At 37.2% G+C, this 21880-nt stretch overlaps 1 protein-coding gene across 14 annotated transcripts in view; it reads left to right on the top strand.

Moving 5' to 3' along the window:
- APBA2 (amyloid beta precursor protein binding family A member 2) overlaps positions 1-21880 on the top strand; it is a 360332-nt gene that overhangs the window by 332847 nt on the left and 5605 nt on the right. For all 14 annotated transcript variants that reach the window (XM_056807712.1, XM_056807715.1, XM_056807711.1 and 11 more), the window contains one exon: positions 18555-18695. In XM_056807712.1, coding sequence (XP_056663690.1) covers positions 18555-18695 — 141 coding nt within the window. The remainder of the gene's footprint in view (positions 1-18554; positions 18696-21880) is intronic.

Here is a 21880-nt window from a genome sequence, read left to right as displayed (position 1 = left end):
ACTTATGTGAGTAGTGCAGTTAGGAGAATATGGGAAGAAGGAATCTTTTCTTTCTTTTCTTCTTTCTGTCTTTCGCTTTCTCTTTGTCTCTGTCTCTGACTCTGTGTCTCTGTCTCTGTCTCTTTCTCCTCCCCAAATGGATGTCTTGATTCTCCTATCTTTGACCTTTTCATGATCCCACTCCTGAAATGCTACCATTGTGATAGGTGATTTTAAAATAGATTTCCAATTCAGGGGCAATTAGATTGAAATATAGAGCAATTTCTCCTGCTGAGATTAGCAAAAAAGCTTCTTAACTTATATTCTTTATGCTTTGCCCTCACTCAAGTTCTGTCTTTAAATAACTGACCTATCAGCCCCAAGAACTTGTATTTGTTTTTTTTCTTTTCCTTGATATATGTGGTTCTAGAAAGTAGAACATAAAACAAGAGATTTATTAGGGTTGGGTAAAAACTCTAAAATTTATAGATTCCTCTGGCCAGTTTAATTTAAAGATTATTAGACTTCTACAACAGTAGATTAATTGTCAATAAACCTGAGCTTGAGGTTTGTTTCTGATACTTGTAAAATCCACACTTATTTTATCATCAAGATTTCCTTTGAGGAAAGTAGGGAGGTATTCTGCTCACCTGACAGGTGATAAAACTGAAGCAAAGATTTTGAGACTTGCCCAAAGTCATACAATTACACACAATTACATAGCAGCAGAAGCAGATAAGAACACAGGTTTCCTGGTTCCCAGCACAGTGCTCCTTCCACTGAGTTTTGTATACAAACTTTAAATTAATAGATTTTTTACTGAGGGTGTTAGATATCCAAAGAATTGTTCTAGGCACTGTCAAGGAGACAAAGAATTATAATTGTCCTTGTGTTTAGGGTAGGTAGAAAGATAATGCAACACATAAACTCATGAAAAAATAGTGAACAATACAGTGAGAGGTATAGACAATAGGAGCAATTAGAGTTGGGGAAAGGGGGAAAAATTAGTACCACTACTACCTCCCTTCCTGCAACATGGTGAAAATGTCATCCAATAGGTTTATAACTTCCAAGGGGTAATTTTATTTATTTTTATTTTTTTAACTCTTTCCTTCTATCATAGAATAAATATTAGGTATTAGTTCCATAGATGAAGAGCTGTAAGGGCTAGACAATTAAGGTTAAGTGACTTGTTTAAGGTCACATAGCTAGGAAATGAACCCAGAACTTTCTATCTCTAGCCCTAACTCTCAATCCACTGAGACATCTAGCTGCAACCTCAAGAAGTAATTTTAAAGCATTACAAGATTAATTAAAAGATTGAGTGACTTTCAGGAGAAAACATTTATTGCATGTGTATCCTGAATAGTGCATCTTATACTGATAATATGAAGACATACAGAAAATTAAGCCCAAATATGTGTTCTCTAGTAATCTGCTATGTGTAAATTGTTGTAGTTACTCAAAATAACTCTTCTATATCAGGAGTCAATGGGCAGATTCTCAGTTTATATTAATTTTTTTCAATTAAGCACATATTTTCTCTCTCATCTTCTCCACATTAAAAAATTTATTCCCCATGTAACAAAAAAGGGAACAGTCAAGTAAAATATATTCCCATATTGTCCATGTCTAAAAATGTATCCTTCATTCTGCATCTTGAGCCTGCTTCCTCTAGTCAAGGAATAGCTAGTGTCTCATCATTAATCCTCTGGTCTCTTGACTATTTGTTTGATTCTTAAGTTTTTGAAAGGTGTTTGCCTATACAATAATGCTATTGAGTGGAATGTTTTCCTAGTTTTGTTCTCTTCACTGCATCCCTTCATGAAAGTCTTCCCAGGTTTCTTGGAAACCACCCCATTCATTCATCATCTCTTACAGCACAACAATATTCTATTGCATTCACATATCGTCACTTGGTCAGCCATCCCCCAACTGATGGGTGCCCTCCTAGTTTCTATTCTTCTGGAACTATAAAATTTTTTATACATGATCATTCTCCTTATTCGACCTCTTCTTTGGGGTACAGATTCAGTAAGGATATCACTGAGTCAAAATTAAATCAAAAAAATTTTTTCATCCAAGGAAAGGGGCTGACTATCAGCATCTTTAGGTGGTTTTGAGAATACAAAAAGCTGATTCTGTGAAAGAGTCTCAAAGTTTTGTGTGTGTTTTAAATGCAAAATACAGTTAAGTGAATGTTTAATATTATAATCTCCTTATTTTTGACTTATGGCCTTTGAAAGTCAGATCATATCCTTTATAACTTGTGATCCATATAGGACATGCTCAAGATGCATATATCATATGGCTGTGATTGCCATAAGATTCCTCTCTGGAGCATGTCTCCCTCCCCCAACACTTAGTTCTTCCTTTGTCTTCAGATATCACTGGGAGATTAATAACCCCTCTGCTCTCCCTGGGGCCTCCATATGTTGCCTGCTCTCTGGAAGGAAGCAGCTTGAGGAGGGGGAGAGGGGAGGGGTAGGTCCACTCTTTCTTGTCTTCCTTTTCTTCCAAGCCCTCTGAAAGGCTTATGATTGTTTTCTTTCTCAAGAAACATAGACTTTTCTGAAAGAAATTTCAGTACAGAAACCCTAAGACCTTGGCCATCCTTGAAATGCTCTTTAACAGATCACAATGTCCCAGAATCTCAGACTTGAAATGAATCTCTGAGGCAACTGGCTGAAGATTTCCTTGGCCATATCCACAATAGTAATGTGAGAAGAAACCCAGGACTTCTTCAGTGTCCATTCCACTTTCTAATTGTTTGTTAGGAAGATTTTCTTATATCAAGCCCAATTCTTCTCCTTGGTAATTTCCATTCAATTGCTTCTAGTCCTGCCTTCTTGATAGCATTCATTGCCCTTGGCAACTTCTCCAGGTCAGTGCAGATCTGAGCTCAATTTAGAAAAGTTGTTAAGACTCCTTGGATGGGGCAAAAGGAAATGGAGGGCCTAAGGTTGGTTCCCCCTCCCTCACTAGAATGTAAACTCCTTTAGAGAAGAAATTGTATCATTCTTTGAATGTGCATCTGTAGTGCTTCACACAGACCTAGCATATAATGGTGCTTACTAAATGCTTGTTCGTAGACTGAAAAATTGACAAGATTGAGGCCAGTAGGGGTACAAAAGATGAATAGAATGTTGGGTTTAGCATCCTCTTATTAGCTGAGTGATCCTGAACAAGTCTCAGAATCTCTTTTTACCTCAGTCTCCCCAGCTGTACAATGAAGATAATAACAGTACAGACTTCAAAAGGTTATTGTGAGTATAAAATGAAATAACATATGTAAAATGCTTTACAAACCTTAAAATAAGGTAAATATAAATAAAAGCTGTTATTAAGAAAAAGCATTATTATTATTATTAAAATGGAAGACAGTTTCCAGGCAGGGGATTTAAGGGAAGGAACAAAAAGTCCTGTAGAATATATATGTCTCTTTCCAAATGAATTTTACATATCTGGATGAACTCGTTTTACTCTTTCCAATGTTAATTGCATATTTCAGTTTTCAGTGTGTACAGTCTTTGATGTTTTTAATCTCCTTTATTTTAGCACCAAAGAACTAACCCTCTTAGACATGTATACTGCTTTTCGGGAAGCAAATCCATTCTGGGGAAATATTTCCCACAGAGAGTAAGTCTGCTTCTTCTATGCTTCCTGGGAACTCCCTTTCTCAGAACTCTATTTATAGGCACTTACTTGTCTTTCCTAAGGGTTGAGATGTAGGTGCAGGGTCTTAAGCTGCTTCTGTTTGGCCTTTTCTGCAAGAACCTAACCTCCCCCTCCCCAGGATGTCAAATTTCTGCCCACCTACCAAATTCTTTCACCTGCTGCAGGAGACAAAGCATGGGGGTAGCAATGAGTCAGAGATGCCCTGGGTACAGATTTCACATTGGATTTTGGTTACAGAGAGGCTGTGATATATCTAATAAATGGAAAAAACCAATGATATTCATATGTTGTTCTAGTGACTATAAGATACTTAATATACATTTTACCTTCTACTGAAAACCCTTTGAGATCAGTGGCATAAATATTATCAACCCCATTTTATAGAGGAGCAACTGAGATGCTGAATCAACATGACTTGACCAAGGCCACATAGCTAGTCATAAATGCTGGAGTCACACGCCACCTGGGTCTTCTGACTTTTTGTTCAATTATCTTTTAGTGATAGTACATTACCATTTGATATATATCAAATAGGGACCTTGTCACCAACAAGGCCAGTTGCAGCATCACTGCACTCTGATTTATGCCATCCATGAGGACTGAAAGTTATAAATGAGCAGTAATCTGCATTAGTACAAGGGGTTCCCATGCCAATGGAATCCCATAGAGGTGTCTGATATATTGATACATATGTTAGGCACAGTACCAGGCCCTGGGGATTCAAACAAAGCCCAGTGATTTCTTAGGGTCCTTTTCAACTCTGAAATGCTTTGTTTCTAAACCTAAAAGAGAACAGTGAGGTAATTCTCTTTAGAAAAAGGAGATAGCAGCTTCTTTTAGTTATCTGGCTCTGTAGGAAATTTCTAACGACTTTCCAAATTGTCTCTCCACCTCTCCCCAACCCCCTACCTAACAATCAGCCTCTAGGCCTGGAAAAGCTGGCTAGGAATTATCCTTGGTAATTAAATCTCAGACTTTAAGAAATGGATTTTTTAAAAAATGCTTCCTGCAAAGATTTTTTTCATTATTGTTGTTTCTGCTCAGGCTCATAAAAGCCCAAGTTCATTATGGTTTTGCTGCATTTCTGGGAAAAAGATTTTTGAGATCAGTGATTGGCTTTATTTTGACAAAAGTTCCTCTTTCAAAGAACAGCTCCCATGGTGACTGATTCAGAAAAGGGCTGCTCTTGACTTCTGCCAGCAAGCCCCAAATCTAGACATCTTCAAAATGTTTTGTTTGGCCCTGAAAGAGTGACAGCTTCAGGGACCAAAGTTCTACAGAACTCTGAGAAAGAGACTGATAGTCTCTGTATCTACACTACTTCCCTTCCCCTTGAGCTATTTGCCCAGGAATAGCTAATGGTTATTGAATTCAAATTGTACTCATGCGCTTTACAGGGTTCCTTTAGTTGTGGAAGAGAACTTGTTAGCCAGTGCAGGATAGAGACAGAGGAAAGATATGCTGCTACTACTTGTACTCTCCAATATCTCAGGATCTTATCATTTTAGGTCTTGAACTGGAAGGATCCCCAGAGTACATCTAGTTTGATAACCTTATTTTCTACCTGGGGAAACTGAAGCTCAGAGTGTTAAATGATTTCCTGAAGATCATTCAAGTAGTCATGTGTCTGAGATGGAATATAAACCTAGACCTTCTAACTCTAGAATCATTGCCCTTTCCATTTTACATAACACACTGATTTTGCATCTTAAACTCTTGGAATTTGGAGACACACCAAGGATATCTAGTTCAATTCAGATGTGAAATGGAATCCTTTCTACAAGATCCTAAATAGCACTCAGACTTTACTTGAATGTCTTTAACCACCTGAGGCAGCCCATTTTATATTAGGTCATCATTTATGATTAGGAGTTTTCTTCTTATATTGAGGAAATTGCTTCTTTTCATCTTTTCCCATTGTTCCTATTTCAGCCCTTAGTTGAGTTTGGTCCTTTTTCCAAATGATGCCAATATGTCAATAGTCATAATGTTAATAAGCTGTGATTTCATCAGAATTGGAACTCCCTCTATCCCATATAGATTATAACTCTTCTGTAAATTAGTATGTAGTCGTAGGGTTGTTTGAAGCTTATCGAGGTTACATGATTTTAATCAAAACCTTTATTAAATATCTACTCTGTATAAGATTACATGCTAGATTCTGGGTTAACAAAAATTAACTTGTTTCTGGCTTCAAGAAACCTATATTCTGCTATTTAGATATTACATGTATATAGATAAGTAAAGATAAAATTTATGTAGCAGAGATAATTGAGGAAACCCTAATCTATTTTCATAAATGGAGCTGAACATGCCCACTGGCCTTTTATTGAGGGACATGTTCCTTACTTGGAGCAGACAGTGAATGGACTCTTCCAGTTGTTTCAAAATAAGTAGATCTGAATTAAAAATGATTGTTCATTGACTGTAAAGGGCAATAAATTATTGCTGAGAAACCCATTGTGCCCTCTGTGGTCTTTTAGAATAAAACAGTCTTTTGTTGTTCTCCAGTTAGACAAATAAATTAAAGGTTCCTGGGGCCACCTGAGCTATATATACACAAAGAAAATATAAAGGGATTTTCCAGGGATGAGAAGAAAGCACATATATTGGGATTAAAGGAGAATTATGAAAGGCCTTCTATAGGATATTGTTCCTGGACCAAGACTTAAAGGAGGAAGCTATGGATTCAGCAGTCATAGGTGAGGAGGAGGGAGAGCATTTAAGAATGGATGACTTAGGTGCATTTATACATGGCACATGCAAGAGAGCCATTTGGGCTAGAACACAAACATATATTTGGAAGTTATGTTATCTGTCTGGAAAAGTAGTCTGGAACCTGTTTGTAAAGGACTCTAAATGACCAAACAAGAATTTTGTATTTTATCTCTAAAGTAGTTGAGTAGAAAGGTATTCATGATTTTTTCTTGGGGATGTGTTTTAGGATCATCAACGTGGTAACTGTGTGAAGGACAGATTGGAGAGGAGAAAGATTTAGGAAGCAGTGATGAAGGTAAAGAGGTAACAAGAGCTTGAACTAAAGTGTTGACTGTATTAGTAGAGAAAAGGGACAGATATGGAAGAAGAAAAACTAAGACTTGATCACTCAGTGGATATGGAGATTGAGGGAAAAGGAGTCACAAATGATGGAGAGGTTTTATCAGATCACTATAGTGGCTAGAGGGATGAGAATACCTTCAGTAGAAATAGGGGAATTAGAAGGTAGAGGTTGGAGTCATTTCAATATAATTGTGTGAATTTCTCCAGGTATTCCTCAATAGCATTCATGTAGGAACAGAGAAGTTATGGCAATCCAGGGCTGGGATTTAGCAAGGCACAAGCACTACTTAAAAAGGAAATAATAGATTCAGTGGTTTAGTGGAAATGATAAGTCCTTTTTTTGTATTTGTTGAATTTGAGATGCCCATGGAAGATCCAAACAGAGTTATCTAGCTGCCATTTGAAGGTGGAGTGGAAGTCAGGAGAGGGATGAAGGCTGAATGTGTAGATGTGAGAGTGTTTAGTTTAAAGATGATAGTTGAACCCAAAGGAGAAGATGAAAGAGAGAGGGGGTGATGGAGAAAAGAGACAAGAGAAAGTTGAGGAATTACATCCACATTTAAGAAGAGAGATATGGATGATGACCCTGAAAAGGATACTGAGAAGGAGCAGATAGGAGCAGTGACAGATACAAGTATAAAGGAGTGGAGGTCATAGTTAAGTGTCATATGTTGCATAGGTGTCAGGAAGAATAAGAACAAAGAAGAAGCCATTGCTGACTACAGGGAAAGAGTTTCACGGGTGGAGTCAGAAGCTAGATTTTGGGAGGTTGAGAATTAAATGCAAAGTGAGGAAGTGGAAGCAACAATTATAGAAATCTTCTTCTCTAACTCTACCTGTGAAAGGGGGCAGACAAAGAAAGAGAGAGCTTTGATGGCAGTAGAGTTATGTGAAAAGGGTTAAGGATGAATATGACCTTGGTGTAATCATAGCTAGCAGGGAAGGAGCTGATAATTAAGGTAAGAATGAAGATTAGATAGAAAGAGAGGTTGCTGTATGGGACAAGGTTATGGAGAGGGCAATATGGGAGGAGATAGAATCAAGGACCCAAATAAATAGGCTTGCATTGGCAATGAGAAGGGGTACCTCTTATTCAGAGATTGGAACAAAAAGTATCTTACAGTGGATGCCCTTATTTTTAATTAATCAATCAATAATTATTTATTTAATCAATCAAAAACATCGATTAAGCACCTATTATGTTCCCAGCACAATGCTAAGGATGCTTATTATATGCAAGACATTGTGCTAAGTATCAGGAATACAAGCAGAAAGAATAAAACAATCTCTGATTACATTCTAATAGGGAAGATAAATGCAGGAAGACTCTCTGCAAAGGCCATGGAGGAGCAGTATTTGTACATGGAACACATAAGTGGGTCTTGGGGTCTAGAACATAGGACAAGTATGTGGGAGTTACATGTTACATTTGGACTTAAATACAAAGTTATTTGGGAAGAGGGGCATTAGCAATTGAAGATCATACAAACGGTGTTTCATGAACTATATCTTGAAAGAAGATAGGGACTCTGAGGAAGAGGTAAGAAAGGAGTGCATTTGGAGCACTGGTGCAGCCAGAGCAAAACCACACAAAGATGGTGGGTCAGGAGTGGAGGAAAGAAAGGCCTGATATGGCCATTATTTATTTTTTGGCAGAGAAAGAGGAAAGGTCTTCTGCTAATGAGAAAGGAAGGGGGGAGGGGTACCATAGATGGTTTGAATTAGCAGTTTCATAGCAGGGATGATGGATTGGGAAGATATGGATGGATGGGGTGATTTAAGATTTTTAACAGTGTAAGAAAATCAGTTATGAAGAACTGACTTGGAGGCTGAAATGAAAAAGCAAGATCCTGGTCATGGTCTGAGAGAAGAATTCCAGGGTTCTAGATTATGGAGTTAGTATTTACAGGTGATGGTGAGATCAAGGGTATGACCATCCCCATGTCTCGTGAGGGAGTAGTGAAGGATTATGGAAATTGTGGATGTTGGGAAATGAGAGACTGGAATATTGAAGGGAACATCAACATGAATATAGAGGTACCCAATTTTTAGAACAGAGGCTAAGGTAAAGAAGAAGCCTGTGAGCAAAGTAATGAAGGCCAGTAGGTAACAGCAACTAGAACCTGGCTAATGGAATGTAATGAACTTCAAAGAGGGAATGGTGCCAACTGATGGTGATATCCAGTATTGAGTTAGGGTCAAGAGGGATGATTGGGGAAGTCAGGTGTGTAAGAAGATGAGGCTTCATACAAAGGGACGCCCATTAATGATAGAAGAGGAGTTATAGAGGGTAGGGCATTGGATAGACTTTGGAGATAGAGAGGTTTGAGGAGAGTAGAGATGAGGAATTGAGAAGTGATTGCAGGAAAGAGGAATTTCAACTTAGTTGGTCTGTGACTAAATCATCGTTTTGGAAAGGAGATAGAAAGACTGCTATCTTTAGCACAGCTGATTTTCTTAGCAGTCCCAGTACACAAAAGTAGTTCTGCTTCAGGCCCTGGCTGACTTTCAGCATGGGATGCCGTCCCTAGGTCCTAGCTTAGTGGTCGCATAACTAAGAAGAATCAGGGGTAGGCAGTGAATCCAGGTCTTCATGACTCCAGTCCTTCACCTAGTCTACTAGGGAATGCTGTCTCCTTATCTGTGAGAGCCCCTCAAATAACTGAAAACATCTTATATCCCTTTCACAAAACTAACTTGAGTTTTTCCTTCTCCAGGCTAAACATTTCTAATTCTCTTACCTAATTCCAGTATTACATGATTTCAGGTACTCCTGTCCCTATCCACATTCTCCTCTTTGTCAATGTTCTTTCTTTCTATTTTTTAAATCTTTTTTTTTAAATTTTAAACATTATTTTATTTGGTCATTTCCAAACATTATTCACTGGAAACAAAGATCATTTTCTTTTCCTCCCCCCCTCCCACTACCTTTCCTTCTCCCATAGCCTACACACGATTCCACTGGTTATCACATGTGTTCTTGACTCGAACCCATTTCCCTGTTGTTGGTATTTGCATTAGAGTGTTCATTTAGAGTCTCTCCTCAGTCATATCCCCTCAACCCCTGTAGTCAAGCAGTTGCTTTTCATTGGTGTTTTTACTCCCACAGTTTATCCTCTGCTTGTGGATAGTATGTTTTAGATCCTTGCAGATTGTTCAGGGACATTGCATTGACACTAATGGAGAAGTCCATTACCTTCGATTGTACCACAGTGTATCATCTCTGTGTACAATGTTTTCCTGGTTCTGCTCCTTTTCACTCTGCATCACTTCCTGGAGGTTGTTCCAGTCTCCATGGAATTCCTCTACTTTATTATTCCTTTAAGCACAGTAGTATTCCATCACCAACATATACCACAATTTGTTCAGCCATTCCCCAATTGATGGGCATCCCCTCGTTTTCCAATTTTTGGCCACCACAAAGAGTGCTGCTATGAATATTCTTGTACAAGTCTTTTTCCTTATTATCTCTTTGGGGTACAAACCCAGCAGTGCTATAGCTGGATCAAAGGGCAGACAGTCTTTTATCACCCTTTAGGCATAGTTCCAAATTGCCCTCCAGAATGGTTGAATCAATTCACAACTCCACCAGTAATGAATTAGTGTCCCTACTTTGCCACATCCCCTCCAGCATTCATTATTTTCCATAGCTGTCATGTTAGCCAATCTGCTAGGTGTGAGGTGATACCTCAGAGTTGTTTCGATTTGCATCTCTCTGATTATAAGAGATGTAGAGCACTTTTTCGTGTGCTTATTAATAGTTTTGATTTCTTTGGCTGCGAACTGCCTGTTCATGTCCCTTGCCCATTTATCAATTGGAGAATGGCTTGGTTTTTTGTACAATTGATTTAGCTCTTTGTAAATTTGTGTAAATAAACCTTTGTCAGAGGTTTCTATGAAGATTGTTTCCCAATTTGTTGCTTCCCTTCTGATTTTAGTTACATTGGTTTTGTTTGTACAAAAACTTTTTAATTTGATATATTCCAGATTATTTATTTTGCATTTTGTAACTCTTTCTAAGTCTTGCTTGGTTTTGAAGTCTTTCCCTTCCCAAAGGTCTGACATGTGTGCTATTCTGTGTTCGCCTAATTTTCTTATAGTTTCCTTCTTTAAAGGTTCAAGTCATTCACCCATTTTGAATTTATCTTGGTGTAGGGTGTGAGGTGTTGATCTAAACCTAATCTTTCCCACACTGTCCTCCAATTTTCCCAGCAGTTTTTATGAAATAGTGGATTTTTGTCCCAAAAGCTGGGATCTTTGGGTTTATCATATACTGTCTTGCTGAGGTCACTTATCCCGAGTCTATTCCACTGATCCTCCTTTCTGTCTCTTAGCCAGTACCAGATTGTTTTGGTGACTGCTGCTTTATAATATAGTCTGAGATCTGGGACTGTGAGGCCCCCTTCCTTTTTATTTTTTTTTTCATTATTTCCCTGGATATCCTTGATCTTTTGTTTTTCCAAATGAACTTTGTTATGTTTTTTTCTAAATCAATAAAAAATTTTTTTGGAAGTTCCATGGGTATGGCACTAAATAGATAGATGAGTTTGGGTAGGATAGTCATTTTTATTATATTGGCTCGTCCTACCCATGAGCAGTTAATGTTTCTCTAATTGTTCAAGTCTAGTTTTAGTTGTGTGGAAAGTGTTTTGTAGTTGTGTTCATATAGTTCCTGTTTTTGTCTCCGAAGATAGATTCCTAAGTATTTTATTTTGTCTAAGGTGATTTTGAATGGGATTTCTCTTTCTAGTTCTTGCTGCTGAGCTGTGTTGGAATTATATAGAAATGCTGGTGACTTGTGTGTTTATTTTGTATCCTGCAACTTTGCTAAAGTTGTTGATTATTTCCATTAGCTTTTTGGTTGAATCTCTAGGATTCTTTAAGTAGACCATCATGTCATCTGCAAAGAGCGATAATTTGGTCTCCTCCTTGCCTATTTTAATGCCTTCAATTTCTTTTTCTTCTCTAATTGCTACTGCTAGTGTTTCTAGTACAATGTCAAATAATAGAGGTGATAATGGGCATCCTTGTTTCATTCCTGATCTTAATGGGAATGGATTTAGTTTATCCCCATTGCAGATGATATTAGTTGATGGTTTTAGATATATACTGTTTTTTATTTTTAGGAACAGCCCTTCTATTGCTATGCTTTCCAGTGTTTTTAATAGGAATGGGTGTTGTATTTTATCAAAGGCTTTTTCTGCATCTATTGAAATAATCATGTGATTTTTGTTGGTTTGCTTGTTGATGTGGTCAATTATGTGGATGGTTTTCCTAATATTGAACCAGCCCTGCATCCCTGGTATGAATCCTACTTGATCATGGTGAATGATTCTTCTGATCACTTGCTGGAGTCTTTTTGCTAGTATCCTATTTAAGATTTTTGCATCTATATTCATTAGGGAGATTGGTCTATAATTTTCTTTCTCTGTTTTTGGCCTGCCTGGCTTTGGAATTAGTACCATGTTTGTATCATAAAAGGAGTTTGGTAGAACTCCCTCTTTGCTTATTATGTCAAATAGTTTGTATAGTATTGGAGTTAGCTGTTCTTTGAATGTTTGATAGAATTCACTGATGAATCCATCAGGCCCTGGGGATTTTTTCTTAGGAAGTTCTTTGATGGCCTGTTGGATTTCTTTTTCTGATATGGGATTATTTAAGAAATCTATTTCTTTTTCTGTTAGTCTAGGCAATTTATATTTTTGTAAATATTCATCCATATCACCTAGGTTGGTAATTTTATTGCCATATAGTTGGGCAAAGTAGTTTTTAATGATTCTCTTAATTTCCTCTTCATTGGTGGTGAGATCCCCCTTTTCATCCTTGATGCTGTTAATTTGCCTTTCTTCTTTCCTTTTTTTAATTAGATTGACCAGTACTTTGTCTATTTTGTCTGATTTTTCAAAGTACCAGCTTCTAGTCTTGTATATTAGCTCAATAGTTCTGTCACTTTCTATTTTATTAATTTCTCCCTTAATTTTTAGGATTTCTAGTTTGGTTTTCTTCTGGGGGTTTTTAATTTGTTTGTTCTCAAGTTTTTTGATTTGCATTTCCAATTCCTTGATCTCTGTCCTCCCTAATTTGTTAATATATGCACTCAGGGATATGAATTTTCCTCTAAGTACTGCCTTGGCTGCCATAAGGTTTGAAAGGATGTCTCGCCGTTGTCATTTTCCTTAATGAAATTATTAATTGTTTCTATGATTTCTTCTCTAACTAACCGATTTTGGAGTATCATATTATTTAATTTCCAATTAATTTTTGATTTGGCTCTCCATGTACCCTTACTGATCAATATTTTTATTGCCTTGTGATCTGAAAAGGCTGCATTTATTATTTCTGCTTTTCTGCATTTGAGTGCCATGTTTCTGTGACCTAGTGTATGATCTATTTTTGTGAATGTGCCATGTGGTGCTGAAAAGAAGGTATATTCTTTTTTGTCCCTATTTATTTTTCTCCATATGTCTATTAACTCTAATTTTTCTAAGATTTCATTCACCTCTTTTACCTCTTTCTTGTTTATTTTTTGGTTTTATTTATCTAAATTTGATAGTGGTTGGTTCAAGTCTCCCACTAATATGGTTTTACTGTCTATTTCCTTCTTCAATTCTCCTAGTTTCTCTATTAAAAATTTGGATGCTATACCATTTGGTGTATACATGTTGATTAGTGATATTTCCTCATTGTCTATACTCCCTTTTAACAGAATATATTTACCTTCCCTATCCCTTTTGATCAGGTCTATTTTTGCTTTGGCTTTGTCAGATATCATGATTGCAACTCCTGCCTTCTTTCTATCAGTTGAGGCCCAAAAGGTCTTACTCCAAATTTTAATTCTAACCTTGTGAGTATCAACCCGCCTCATATGTGTTTCTTGAAGACAAAAAATGGTAGGGTTTTGGGTTCTAATCCAATCTGGTATTTGTCTATGTTTTATGGGTGAGTTCATCCCATTCACGTTCAAAGTTAAGATTGTCATTTGTGGATTTGCTGGCATTTTGATATCTTCCCCTAGTTCTGACCTTTCTTCTTTAGCTATATCCTTTTGAACCAGTGATTTACTTTAGGTCAGTCCCCCTAGTCCCCTCCCTTGATATGCTTCCCTTTCTAGCCCCTCCCTTTTTATGCTCCCTTCCCCTCCCCCCTCTCCTTCCCTCCCTTTTTTATACTCCCTCCCCTCTCCCCCTCCTTAATTTTCCTTTCTTTCTTGCCCTAATGGATAAGATAGAATTCAGGATCCCACTGGATCTAGATGTTTTTCCCTCTCAGATTTGATTTCACTGGGAGTAAAGTTTAAGTAATTCCACTTCACGCTCTCTTCCTCTCCTTCTCATATGAGAGTTCTTCCCCTCCCCTTCCTATGTGTATCTTTATATGGGAAAGATTATTCTATTAAGTTCTCCCCCCTTTTTGAAGTAAATCTTAGTATTATCAATGGTTCCCCCCGTCCCTTTTCCTTTCTTTGCCCCCACTTTCCCCAAATCTTCTTGATGCCCCAATCTTTCCCTGTGCATGTTTCTTCTAACTACTCTAATGATGCATATAATTTTTGAGAGTTACACAAAACATTTCCCCACATATTAATATATATAATTTGATGTAAATGTAGTCCTTATAGAAGAGAGTTTGACTTAAAGAAAAAGATAAGATTTATCTCCTTTTTCCTTTCTTTCATATTTACCTTTTCATGTTTCTCTTGCTTTCTGTGCTTGGATATCAAATTTTCCACTAAGTTCTGGTCTTTTCTTAGCAAATGTTTGGAAATCTTCTATTTTGTTCAATGCCCATACCTTCCCCCGGAAGTATATAGTCAGTTTTGCTGGGTAGTTGATTCTTGGTTGGAATCCCAGCTCTCTTGCCTTTCTAAATATCATGTTCCATGCTTTGCGGCCTCTTAGTGTGTTAGCTGCTAAGTCATATGTGATCCTTATGGGAGCCTCCCTATATCTGAAGCTTCTCTTCTTGCCTTCTTGTAGGATTTTCTCTTTTTCTTGGAAGCTCTTGAATTTGGCAATTATATTCCTAGGGGTTGTCTTTTGGGGATTTAGTATAGAGGGTGTTCTATGAACCCTTTCTATTTCTATTTTGCCCCCTTGCTCCAGAACGTGTGGGCAATTTTCTTTTATAATCTCCTGTAGAATAACATCGAGTTTATTATTTATCTCTGGTTTTTCTGGGGGACCGATAATTCGTAGGTTGTCTCTTCTTCCTCTGTTTTCCAAGTCTGTGACCTTTTCAGTGAGATATTTTATGTTTTCTTCTAATTTATTAATTTTTTGGCTTTGCTTTATTGATTCTTGCTGTTTTATGATCTCACTTTCTTCAAGTTGCTTAATTCTGGTCATTAGGGACTGGTTTTGCTTTTCAGCTTTATCTGCCCTTCTATTGGATGCTTCCAGCTCTTTTTCCAATTGAGCAGTCTTATCTGTCAGACTGCTGATCTCTTTCTCCCATTTTTCTTTCCAAGTTTCCATCTTTTGGGTAAGCTCCAGTTTGAGATCTTCCAGAGCTTGTTGATAGTTTCCATTTTGGGAGGCATGTTCTGATTTTTTTTTGGATTTCATCCTCATTCTCTTCTTTTCCTTGGGTACTCCCACCATAAAAGTTTTCAATAGTCATCTTTTTCCCTTTCTTCCTGGAGGCTTGATTTTGGGCCATGTGAGCCATCCCTTTGGTGGTTTTATTCCCCTTTCCTTTTTGGTATGGGGTCTGGGTAATATGGGCAGGTTTTCTGTGAATTTAGCTTGCCTCAGACTAGTTCTTCCCCACCTCTGAGGTTTCTTAGAGTGCAGGCCCCAGTTCTCAGCGCAACCACCCAGGTGATCAGCTCCGCCCAGATAATCAGCGCGTGATCCGCCCCTGGTGTTTAGCTCCACCCAGATGCTCAGCGCAACTGCCCCAAGTAAAGCCCCCTGGGCCCCCTGGGCTCAGCGCAGGATTCTCCTGTGAAACCGCCCTGAGATGTTTTTTCCTGGCAGTCCCCAGATCCCAAGGACCCTGGAGTGCCCCCCCCCCCAGACAGACACTTTCCCCACTCACTCGCTGTCTCAGTGAGTGCTCCGGTAGCTCACTCTGGTTTGTTGGGGGAGGTGGGGGGAAGGGCGGCTCAGTTCATGTTTCTGTGCAAGCTTTTCATCCTTCTTATTATAGTGTGGAAATGTTCAAACCTCATGTACCTTCGCCTCTGTGGGGTACTGGGAAGTACTGGGGAGTCCTTCTGTTCCTCCAAAGGTGATTTTTATGCTCCTTAGATGTAGTCTATTTCGTTTGGTGCCGGGGAGAGGAAGCGTGTGGCATCTAGATTGCAGCCATGATTACCCAGAAGTCCGTCAATGTTCTTTCTAAAATATACTGCTTAGAGCTAGTGGAATTCTCCCAATGACAGCATTTCTGTTGGGGCCCAATTTTTCCCTCTGCTACAATATATAATGAGTCTACTTCTCTTTCTATAGCTCTGTCCTTTAAATAATTGAAGACATTTCTTGTTTTTCCTCTTGGTCTTTTCTTCTCTGGAATCATTAGTTTAGTTCCTCACTTTAGGGCTGGTATGTGATTCAAGGATGCCTAATGCGATACTCTGTTAGGTTCCTTAAAGTGTAGTAATTTAATGAGTAAGTCATAGTATTATAAAAATGGAAGAGTCTTCTTAGAGGTTATTTAATTTATAATCTCCTCATTTTATAGATGATTAAACCATAGTGAATTGCTCAATGTCATAGAATTCAAATTCAGGATCTGAACCCAGGGCCTTTGACTCCAAATCCAAGGGTCTTTCTGCTCTTCCACAACTTTAACATTCTCATTTTTTCTTGCTAGGAGGTTGAGGTAAAAAGGCAAACCCATGTTTAGTTTAAGGCCCTTGACAATTTAACTCCAATCTAATCTTCTGCCCTTATTTCACTTTATTCCCCTTCATATACTATTTTGTTCCAAATAGATTGGACTGGTGGCTCATCCTGAAATTCTCTCTTAGAATGTATTAAAAGAAAGTGACATTTAATATAGTTAAAGATAAATTTTACAAAATTCTTAATTGATGCACTTTTTTATGCCATTGCAAATTCAGATCCTGAATTTGAATTCTCAGTACTATGCTTCCATGTCCCAGGATGGAAACTTTGAAGTAAACAATTATAGTTAATTATAGTTATAGTTATAAATCAACATATTGACCAGGTCTGGCAATGTATGCCTTATTCTATATCTTTTGTCCATCACCTCCCTGCCAAGAGATGGTAGGCATGCCATTGTATCCTTAAGAACCATGATTGATCTCTCCATTGATTAAAAGTGTGAAGTCTTTTTCCCCCATTAATTCCTTTGATTTTCTTGACTTTTTGTTCTTCCAGATGAATTTAGTTCTTTTTCTAGCTCAATAAAATAATTCATCTTCTTTTCCTTTACATTATTACCATCATGTGCATTTTTCCTGATTCTGCTTACCTTGCTTCATATCAGTTCAAAAAGTCTTCTCAGTTTTCTATATCTTCCTAATATGTTATTGTGTGTAATTGTGGTGTAATAATATTCTGTTATAGTCATATTTACTATAATTTGTTCATACAGTTGATAGGAATCAACAGCTTCAAGTTCTTTGCTAACACACAGAAAAATGTTGCTATTAATATTTTTGTACATATGGGGATTTTCCCTCCATCTATAACATCTTAGCATTTTAGACCCACTAAATTAAAGTATGCATAACATTTCATGGTTTTTTATTTATATTTCCAAATTGGTTGTGCCAATTCAGAACTACAACAACAATGCACTCCTATACCTTTTTTTGGTATATCTCCTTTTACAATGATCATTTTTATCTTTTGGTTACTTTGCTAGTCTGATGGATATGAGGTAAAACATTGGAATTGTTTTGTTTTGCATTTTGCAAATAGAAATTCTTAGAACATCTCCAAGAAGGAAAAAGGTAATAGGGTCCAAAACAGAAGTCTTTTGGTTCTTCTGAACTTTCCAGAAGTCATATTCATTACTAGGGCAGGGCAACTAAGGAACAGAGAATCAGTAGCATTAGTACATCATCAGCCTTTAGGATCAGTAAAAAATAAACTCTTAGGAAAGAGTCACATCATTTTATCAGTCATTGACACTTCAGTGCAAAGGAATTTATTTGACACCTCACCTTCTGGATTTTTTTTAGAGAGAACAGCATTATGTTTAATATTTACTTAACAAGAATTTGTTAAAAAAAGAATTTTACAGGTGGAACACTTCTACCTCACCCCTTTTGGCAATCTGGATGAGCTCTTCTTCTAGTCCAACCCTCCATTGCTGCTCCCTTCATGCATTTATTCTCTCCCTAGAATTGACCTTGGAAGGTTCCAAGGTATCTGCTGTCCTCACTCCATTGAATGGAATGGAGAACAATTTTCATTTCACTTTTTCCAGCTAAAGAATTATTATTCACAACTTCAGTTGTGGGTGTTAAGGTAGTTACTCTATATTTGATGCTGATAAGCCAGGTATTTTGTTTATCTGGAATGATTTTCTATGTACATGAATGACAGTAATTAATGGTGAGTAATAATTCAATGAATATTAGAAAATAGGGTTCTGAGACAATGATGAAATAGGACATTTAGGTAAAGGATCCTAAACATAATAAGTGTTTAATAAATGTAGAATTCAACTGAATGTGTTAATTTTGTGGGGATGTTTTTATTCAAGTTATGACTAATTTATTAGGTTTTTATCATTATGTCTCTTGATTTCTTACCTATGTTGACTCATATGTTGTATCTAGGATCACATGTTCTCCAGAAGTCATCTTTTTGACATGCCACTTTCTAGTCATCTTAATCATTAATTCCTCTGGTTAGATTTGCAGCCTCATGAGAGGAGGAATAGCAGAACGAGGAGGAGTCAGAGTTGGACATCGTATCATTGAAATCAATGGACAAAGTGTTGTGGCCACAGCTCATGAGAAGATAGTTCAAGCTTTGTCCAACTCAGTAGGAGAGGTAAGTGTTCTGAGTCATTTTCTCTTGATATCAAAGTCTGAATCACCACCATTGCACTTTACATTAGTGTTGCTTGGAGAACATGAAAAGTTTACCCCTCAGGGTAAATGGCTCCAGTTTAAGGTTGGCCACAGGAATTGCAATGAATTCCTGAGTCTTTTTCAGAAGAGCTTTGCCTTTCCCAAGATGAGTTTCACTTAATATATCACCTTTGAGATCATTAGGACCAAAAACTCCATTTGTTTATTTCTGTTTTTCTCTTTGTACCCAAAGTGAGCTTTTGTTCTTTAGAAGGCTGAATTATTTCAGTCAGACTAAGCAGCAGTATTACTAGTTTCTCTTAGATCGAGTGCATTTACCATTCAGGCCACTGCATTATGACTTTACTTCATTTGATTGGTCAAAATGTCATTTCTGTTGACACCAGTGACCAAAGGACAGATACCATGTGTGCCATTGCCGAGGATGAAGCTGTACTTAAATATGTTTTCAGAATCTGATTCAGAATCAAGCAGGGCCTAGGAATTCTCTATTTGGAAGAGACCTGCTTTTTACAGCTCTGAACCACCTAGGCAAGTCTTAGTTTCTGGAAAGAAGGTGGGCTAAGGTATGATCTGAGTCATTCTTTTCAGCCTGCAGGCTGGCACAAAGCCCCAAACCATCTTATTTGTCACTTGCTGTGGACATCTGGAACATTTTCTACTTGTAGACTTAACCTTCATTACCTTTCCATTAGGACTTCTGACTCAGGTACTGGGGTATAGTATTATAGCTCTTGACAGGTAGCATTTCCTGTTGCCTTTTCTTTTTTTTTTTTTAACATTTCTTCATATTCAGCTTTCCCTTGAAACACTTAAGTCAGGTGTCCTGGGATGAGGAGGAGGAGGGGTTGTTGACACTTGCTGGAGGCATCATTTCAAGAAATAAAGGAGAGGAAGGGTAAGATGCCATTAAGACTCCTTTTACAAATGGTTTCCAAAAGGAAACAATCTGATTTTCCTAAGTGGAATCATTGACATGTCAGGCCCCTTTGGAGTGATCAACCTCACAGAGATGAAGAAATCAATCGAATAGTGTAGGTTTGGGAGCAATGAAAAAATGTTTCAGAGTTTTAGTCATGAGATGAATTGATATTCAAAGAGGTGAGAACTCAGACTGATGGGTTTTATAATCCTTTCATCTTACAGGGTTTCTCAGGCTTGACTGGGGATGGGTGAGGAGATTAAAGTGTCTGTCTCTATTTTTCATCATTCCTAAGCATGTTTAGAAAATTAGTGACTGATAAACAAGACTTGAGCTGTTGATGAGTGCTGTGGATGAATGAATGTGCAAGGAAAAAAAAGATTATTGGGCTGAAGGAGAAGCTAAAATCAAGGATGATCCTATCAAAATATTTCTTATTGCAATGTGCCAATTTGAAAAATATGTTTTTCTAACTGTGATTTATTTGTTCATATATCTGTCAGAACTGGTTAGATCAGTTGCTCTAGCATGATGTGCAAAGGATCAGTTAGAGAAAAATTCAGGATCAAGGCCACTAGCTATATTCTTACCCCAACCAGCCATCTTGCAAGTATGGCATTAGGCAGAAAGGAGAAAGGAGAGGGGCTTTAGGCAGCTTAGCAAAGGTAATGATAGATTATGGAAAAATAGTTCATTGTCCTTTTGATGATGAGTCAAAAACATCTTCACATATTAAAGTTGATAAAATAATATACCTATGAAGTATTATACACTTTTGTACTTGGTATTTTTAATCTTAACATTTATAATAAAATATACAATGTAATTTTTGAGCTTAAAAGGCCTTTGAAGTATGTGTGAGAAGGTAAAGGAAATTAGTGAGCCTAAGGAATGACCAAGACTGTATAGGAAATGGGAATGGCCTATGACATTGTTTTATTACTCATTGAACTTCCCAGAATATCAGAGAGGAAAGGAAGGGGCAGACCTTTGGAGGAAATTGTTTAACTTGTGTCTTAGGACCCTTTTCCAGTATCCCTGACAGATAGCTATCTAATACTAAAACAAATATGGATAGCATGCTTTTATATAAATCCTTTAGGAGTGTCCTGACTTGTTGCATTGCTACTAGTAGCAAAGTCCATTACATTGTATTGTTCCACAGTGTTTTACTTTCTATGTACAGTGTTCTCCTGGTTCTGCTCATTCCACTCTGCATCAGTTCATGGAGGTTCTCCCAGTTCATATAGAAAACTTCCAGATCATCAATCCTTACAACACAACAGTATTCTATCATCATCATATACCACAGTCGAGGGACACCCCTTTATTTTCCAATTTTTGCCACCACAAAGAGTGTGGCTATAAATATTTTTGTATAAATCTTTTCCCTTATTATCTATTTGGGTTACAAACCCAGCTGTTGTATGGTTAGATCAAAGGGTATTCATTCTTTTAAATTCCCTTGCCCATAATTCCAAATTATCCTTGAGAATGCCTGGATTAATTTATAACTCCACCAACAATGCATTAATTTCCCAATTTTGCCACATCCCCTCCAACATTTATTATTTTCCTCTACTGTCACATTGGCCAATCTGCTCGGTATGAGGTGGTACCTCTGCATTGTTTTGATTTGCATTTCTCTAATTATGAGAGATTTAGAACCCTTTTTCATGTGCTTATTGACAGTTTTTATTTCTTTATCTGAAAACTGTTTATTCATGTCCCTTGACCATTTGTCAATTGGGGAATGGCTTGATTTTTTTTTTTTGTACAATTGACTTAGCTCCTTATAAATTTGGAAAATGAGACCTTTGTTAGAGGTTTTTATTATGAAGATTTCCCCCCCAATTTGTTGCTTCTCTTCTAATTTTGGTTGCATTGGTTTTGTTTATACAGAAACTTTTTAATTTAATATAATAAAAATTATTCATTTTTCAGTTTGCAGTATTCTCTATCTCTTGCTTCTTAAATTAAATTAAATTAAAGTCTTAAATTCTTTCTTTTTCCATAGATCTGACAGACATGCTATTTGCCTTATTTGTTTATAATTTCTCTCTTTATATTTAAGTCATTTACCTACTCTTAGTTAATCTTGGTATAGGGTGTAAGATGATGATCTAAGCCCAATTTCTCCCATACCATTTTCAAATTCTCCCAGCAGTTTTTGTCAAATAGTGGGTTCTTGTCCCAAAAGCTGGGATCTTTGGGTTTATTGA

The sequence above is a fragment of the Monodelphis domestica genome, chromosome 1, assembly GCF_027887165.1.
Source record: "Monodelphis domestica isolate mMonDom1 chromosome 1, mMonDom1.pri, whole genome shotgun sequence".
Taxonomy (NCBI): domain Eukaryota; kingdom Metazoa; phylum Chordata; class Mammalia; order Didelphimorphia; family Didelphidae; genus Monodelphis; species Monodelphis domestica.
This window is presented reverse-complemented; position numbering and strand designations above follow the sequence as displayed.